The sequence below is a fragment of the Cyprinodon variegatus genome, unplaced genomic scaffold (genome assembly GCF_000732505.1).
Source record: "Cyprinodon variegatus isolate N-32 unplaced genomic scaffold, C_variegatus-1.0 Scaffold1007, whole genome shotgun sequence".
Taxonomy (NCBI): Eukaryota; Metazoa; Chordata; class Actinopteri; order Cyprinodontiformes; family Cyprinodontidae; genus Cyprinodon; species Cyprinodon variegatus.
Window position 1 is genome coordinate 199,582 of NW_015151460.1, and position 6,397 is coordinate 205,978.

General features: G+C 40.9%; 1 protein-coding gene across 1 annotated transcript in view; it reads left to right on the forward strand.

Annotated features, from left to right (window-relative positions):
• Positions 1-6,397, forward strand: part of LOC107100771 (filamin-C-like) — a 66,186-nt gene that overhangs the window by 20,481 nt on the left and 39,308 nt on the right. The window contains exons 6-10 of the mRNA XM_015399404.1: positions 2,048-2,069; positions 2,226-2,348; positions 3,922-4,059; positions 4,654-4,780; positions 4,989-5,125. Coding sequence (XP_015254890.1) covers positions 2,048-2,069; positions 2,226-2,348; positions 3,922-4,059; positions 4,654-4,780; positions 4,989-5,125 — 547 coding nt within the window. The remainder of the gene's footprint in view (positions 1-2,047; positions 2,070-2,225; positions 2,349-3,921; positions 4,060-4,653; positions 4,781-4,988; positions 5,126-6,397) is intronic.

Here is a 6,397-nt window from a genome sequence, read left to right on the forward strand (position 1 = left end):
GACTTCGCAGACACCTTTCTGTCCAGACTTTTTAATCCTTGAATTGTATTTTCTGACAGAAATTAATTTTAATTTCCTGAAATGCAGTAGATATTTGGGTAATAGAAGGTCCTTTATGGTTGCTAATTTGTACTCTCTCTTTGGGATTTTAGTCTGTTATAGAAAGTCACCATGATCCCCAGCAAACTGCCTCACTTAACCCTTGATCCTAAGCATGACTTGGGTATTACCCTCTTGGTCAGTGACAGCCTCTGAAATGGTGGAATATCCACACATGCTGAATAAGGAAGAACCACAATGAGTGCTTGAAATCGAAGAACCCCGACTCTACTCTTTTTTTATTTAAATTGTCCTCTATTTAAATCAAATGTCCTCAAATTGTCATATTCTTGGTCATCTTCCAATTATCTGTGATCCCATTGTGAAAGATAAAGCTCCCACTGGTAAAATATTCCCACTTCCACATGGACCAGACCAGAGCAGCAGAAGAAATCCTTCAGAATGTTCTGAGCTTCTTCCAGGATCTCCTCTTAAAGAGAATATATATCTAGAAAAACTTCAAATGGACCAATCCAGTAGACCTCCTGATCAGAAGAACTTCCCCAGCTGAGTCACTTTAATATTGAGGAGACCCAGATCTACTCTGAGTTACCTTTAGTCTGCAGAGAAAGTTTATTTCTGCTGCTTGTATGCAGGATATGGGTATTTCAGTACTGATCCTTAGAGTTGGACCAATAAATGAATGCTTTCAGTTTCAGTTCCTCAAAAATTGGCGTTTCTTCTCTGCCTACCCATTGTCTGCTACACCCTACCTTCTCTTAGTCTCTTTACTTTAGTCAAAGAATAAAATCTTATTTGATTTACCTCTTGACTTGTGGTGGAACATAAAGGTTTTCCTGGTAGTTTTAGGTTTGTGTTCGACTCTTCCTGTCTGGTGTGAATGAATTAAGATGCTTTTCTCAGACAGCCTTACTTGGCCTTGTTAGGACCTTGTTTTGTGTCGGTCTTCGATCCAAGGATTTAGGGGAACCGCAGATCAGACCTTAACGGACATAAACCGGAATGTAGAAGACTTGGATTGTATGGTTGTTCCAACAAAGATGTACCACAGTAAAAACTTAAACCTAAATAAATGCATTTTCTTCCTGCTCTATAAGGCAGACACATTGGCCGTTTCTCAATCTGTGTACTTGTGCGTTCTCGTGTGCTCGTGAAACGTCATCAGCCTCAGCCCTAGTACTTTTCCAATTCACAAGAACAGCAGACCAAGAACAGATAAAGTGCCCAGATGTTGCTCTCGCCCCTCCCTCTTTACCCAGCATGCATCAGAGCAGACTTTCTTCTTTCTTTTCTTTTTTTTGTAGCTTTTACGGCACTAGTGTCTCGTTTTTTCAACAGTAGGCTGACAGGAAAGGGGAGAGGGAGAGACATGCAGGAAAGGACCACAAGTCGGATTTGACCCCCATCGCCCGCGTTGAGGACTCCGTATATATAAGCACTGCATCACCTGCCATCAGAGCAGACTGGTCCGTTCTTGAGATTGACAGCTGTCCTAATGCTAAATGTTCTCTTTTCTGTTGCCGTTGTTCAATAAAAGTAAGTTTTAAGATCTTTTGAGGTGAGAGCATTATACTTTTAAGCATCACTATATGGTCCATTTAAAAGAAAAATTAGATGTTGAGAGGACCGCGGAAACCAGTGGACCTCCGAAGCTAATGGGAGCCATAGCTGACATTAATCCGTCTGCAGCAGCATAGCCGTGTGTGAAGTACCGCTGGCTCTGATTGCGATTTTAATTTGTTTTATTTGGCAAAATATTAATTTGATTTGTGTGTATCTGACTGTATGAATTATTATTCCCTCCAAAAATGAAAAAAGTAAGAATCTATAATTATCTAGAGACTATTAATAACAGGAGGTGAAATGCAGCTCTAGACGAGGTGAGCGTGTGGTGATGTCACGAGTACGCTTCTGTTCCTATTGACCCATATTTATGCTGAGTGCTCCCGTTCTCCCAGAGTACAAACTTTCCTGTGTTCCTCTCAAGAACAAACTTGGCGAGGACACAAGTCCGTACTCGCGTTCTTGTGAATTGAGAAACGGCCATTAGCTGTGAATTCACCACTGATTCTACCAGTTTCACTCATGCGTTCCATTTTGATGGTACTGCCACCTATAGGTTTGGAGGTTCCTGTCCTTATTCTGGCTATTATTCCCTCCTTCAGTTTCACAGAACGCCCCTCCCCCTGACTCTCCAGTGCAGATTGTACCACAGTCCATACATACCCCGCCCTCAGAAAAGACCAGAAGAGCCCCCCCACCAACACCGCCAAAACCCAGGCGACCAAGTTAGTACAGAGCTTGGGATGATGGGGTTGTGACTGGATTCTGCCTGCGCTCGCCTCACCTGTTCCTTTCAGTCTGAGCTCCGAACCTCTCTGCCTCGGCCCAGTGGGCGGTTCTCCACAGCTTTCACCGCATGTGCCGGCACTGCTTCATCCTGAGCTGCCTCTTCTTTTTCTACAGAAACAGAGTGAATGTGGATGTTTGGAGCCCCCCATGGGCGAACGGCTGGTTTAGCTTTTAACATCATTAATGTCTTTTATCTACCTCTGCAGGAAATAATGATACAGATTCTGGACAAAATCTCAAGGTTAGATCATTATCTGAGTTAATAACCAGCACTGTAAACCGTAACCTAGCCTGGATTAGTTAAACCTGCTTCACTGTTCAGATCAATGGTTCAATTCAATTCGGTTTAGTTGGCACCAATTCACAACACATGTAATCTCAAGGCACTTTACAGTTCAGCAGCTCATACTCATACTCAAATTGATTCAAAGTTTTCTATCTAACAAAAAACAGTTGATTGCATCGACTCATTGACTCAAATGCAATCCCTCACACTAAGCATGCTTGTAGTGACAGTGGAGAGGAAAAACTCCCTTTTAACAGGAAGAAACCTCCAGCAGAACCAGGCTCAGTGTGAGCAGCCTCACAGACTAAAACTATTTGGTTCCACAGGAGAGGAGCCTGATAACTAAAAGATCTGCCTCCCATTCCATTTTTAGAAATTCTAGGAACCACTATGAGACTCCACTTTGGTTCTTTGTATTCTTTTGATATTGAGACATCATTGTTTTTATAGTACATCCGATTCATTATCATATGTAAAATAACAAAGGTGAAAAAATCCATATCTACGTAATGTAATTGTAATGTCAGATTGTTTCTGTGAATTAAATGTAATCCAGGCGAGCTTAGTTTAGAATCTGTTTCAACATCTGAAGACGGCAGCAGTTCTCAGGTTATCATGAAGCATCTGATACCTAAAGCTGCTGAGAGCAAGGGAATGGGACATCATAATGAAATCATGGTAAACCTTCACTCAGCCACACAGCTTGGATGTTGGTTTGAGTTCCTAATGAATCAGTTCGTTAAAACATGACAAAAGGTTCTGTTTATCGGACCAGCTTTGTCATTTCATTATGTCTGATTAACCTTCATTAAAAGCAGAACAATAACAGATTAAAACTGGCTTCATTCTTCTTTGGAGAATCTTCATTCACCATCGGCATCATCATCCTCATCAAGCAGCCGATTCTCTCCTCCCCTCTGCATTGCTAATTCTTTTTTCTGCAGCTAACTCTCATTTTAAGCCTTTCAATCTAAATGCATCTCGCTGAGACCTGTCATTTCTAACATTTCAGATCATTTCCAGAACCTTCACATCCAAACCCTTTGGTCCCACGTTGTCCTCTCTGTTTCAGCTTCATTAAACTGCTGCCTCTATCAGCAGCTCACTAACTGAAGCTCCTGCAGCTCTAAAAGTCTCAAATGAAATGTTGTAAAACAGTTAACTGGATGGAGTTGTTAAGGTTGTATTCTAACCAGCAACCTGTTTCCCTGTGGTTCTGACAGCCTGCAACCCGAATGCCTGCAGAGCCTCGGGTCGAGGTCTGCAGCAGAAGGGCCTGAGGGTGAAGGAAGTGGCCGATTTCAAAGTGTATACTAAAGGAGGCGGCAGCGGGGAGCTCAAAGTCACCGTGAAGGGGCCCAGTAAGACACCAGGAATCCAACATGCAAAAAAACCAAAACAAAACTCATCACATACAAATTAAATTACATTAATTTGAGTTAAAATTATTTTTTCATGATGTCTTTATAATTATTGAATAATTATGTTTTTTTTTTCTTGGGTTTTTATTCCCCACATTTTTTGTTTTTTAAAAGGATATATTGAACCTCATTCAAACAGTTTCAAACGTTTTAAAAAGGATTTCACAAATTTAGCATTTCTCTAAATCCTTATTTACAAAAAAAATTCTGCAAAAAACATTTATGAATTCACAAAAAAAATTTAAAATATAAAAAAAGTCTTTAGTTTCTGTATAAATAAGCTGAACTGCACATATAAATCAAACTCTGTATTTATATCTGTAGCTTTTTTGGTATTTCTTTTCAGGATGGCAAACATCATCATAGATTGATAAAAAGCTGTTAATAACACACATTTTGAACGCATCCGTCTATGTTCTCTTTGGTTTAATCCCAGTTAATCTAAGCTGGACTGTCAGATTTTTTAAGCCTTCCTTGAAAGCAGTTTGTCATGAAGAGCTTCACTGATTCTGATTGTGTTTGATTCTTCCCCAGAGGGCCGTGAGGAACCTGTGAAGGTGCTGGAGATGGAAAACGGCATTTATGAATGTAATTATTACCCAATCATGACAGGGAAATACATCATAATTATCACATGGGGAGGACACAGCATTCCCCGCAGGTGAGATTTTTACACTCTACATTGTTCTTATATATGGATGCCAGTAAAGGAAGGTCTGGCTGTTGTTGTCTTTTTCAGGGTATTGAATATGTTGTAATGTCATGTACTGAACTGTAACTATTTTACAATGGTTCCTCTTCCATTTTACAATAGTCCTCCAGCGAGGATTCAAACCTTTTTTTTGCCTTGTCTGTTTGTGCATCTTCAGCCCATTTGAGGTACATGTAAGTGAGGAGGCGGGACCTCAGAAGGTGAGGGCCTGGGGTCCAGGTCTGGAGACCGGTATGGTGGGGAAGAGCGCAGACTTTGTGGTGGAGGCAATCGGCACAGAAGTGGGAACTCTCGGTACGTTACATTTCAGACCAGTTGCATTTAAAGTAGTGGTGGGCATAGATTATTTTTTAATCTAGATTAATCTCACTGTAATCCTGGAATTAATCTTGTTTTATACCGGCTCATTTGAATTCTACCAAAGGGCTTCATGAATCAGAATCAGTCTCAGAATTCAGAGAATCTCAGTTTAATCAAGTCGGAGCTTTTCACACCAAAATCTGTCTGGGTAAGGATTTCAAAGACGTTTAATGTTATTAAGTTATTTGGGCTGGAAGTACTTCTTCTTCCTAGCTCTGAAACCATTTTAAAACTCACCTTAAACTGCTCCATTTGACACTTGAACCATCAGTTTAGTTTAATTGATCATCTTTTACATTCTATAACCAAGCACTTCTGCAAACTGTAATAAATAAATTTTATTTCCACTTCTTAGAAAAACTCAAAGCTGCCAAGTAAATACTTATTAAGGTAGTATCCTTTTTGCTCTGGATCGTTGAAGTGGTGGCCTAGTGTTTACATCCAGAAGAGACTGCAAAGTTTACTGGTTTGAAACCCAGACTGTCACTCCAAGTCTCTGAGCAAGACCCTCAGTGTCACAGTGGTCCCCCAGTGGCACCCAGTGAGGGAGAACAATCCAACCTAAGGGATGGGGTAAATGCAGAGGACAGTTTCCTCCCTGTTGGACTATGAAGGGTTATTTTCCTTCCTTATGAGACTCTGCAGTCATGGAGCCACTATGCTCTAAGTTCTTACCAGTGAGGTTTGTCCTGCTGCTCTTCGATCCCAAAGCTGTGCTCCTGCACCCCACCACTATAAACACCACTACCTAACTGCACCCTAAGATGGCATCAAGACATGTGCTACCACCCGAAACACCATAGAAGCACCATACGTAGCCTGGCCATGAACCAGACATGCCTAATTCTTCATTACCAATGCAGGCATCATAGATACAAAGATATGGCTTCCCCTATTCACAAAGGACTAAGGTATACCACTCCAAACACTCTGTGGTCTACTCTGCGCTCTTGGGGAGCCTACTGTATCTTTTAGAAACTTGGAATACCTTTCAGAGATCCTGCATTATCATCATGTTCTGGTTATGTTTTCCTGTTTACATCAAGTGTGATGAGGGTGAGGACTGTTAAAAAGCTGCAATGATCCCCTCAGATTCTTTCTAGCCTAATGATGCAATGGTTGCATTGGTTTGATAAAATGAATAGGCTTGGTGTTCTTAATGGAATAGTACACCCAAAACATGATTAGCCTTCATTTTCTACTCAC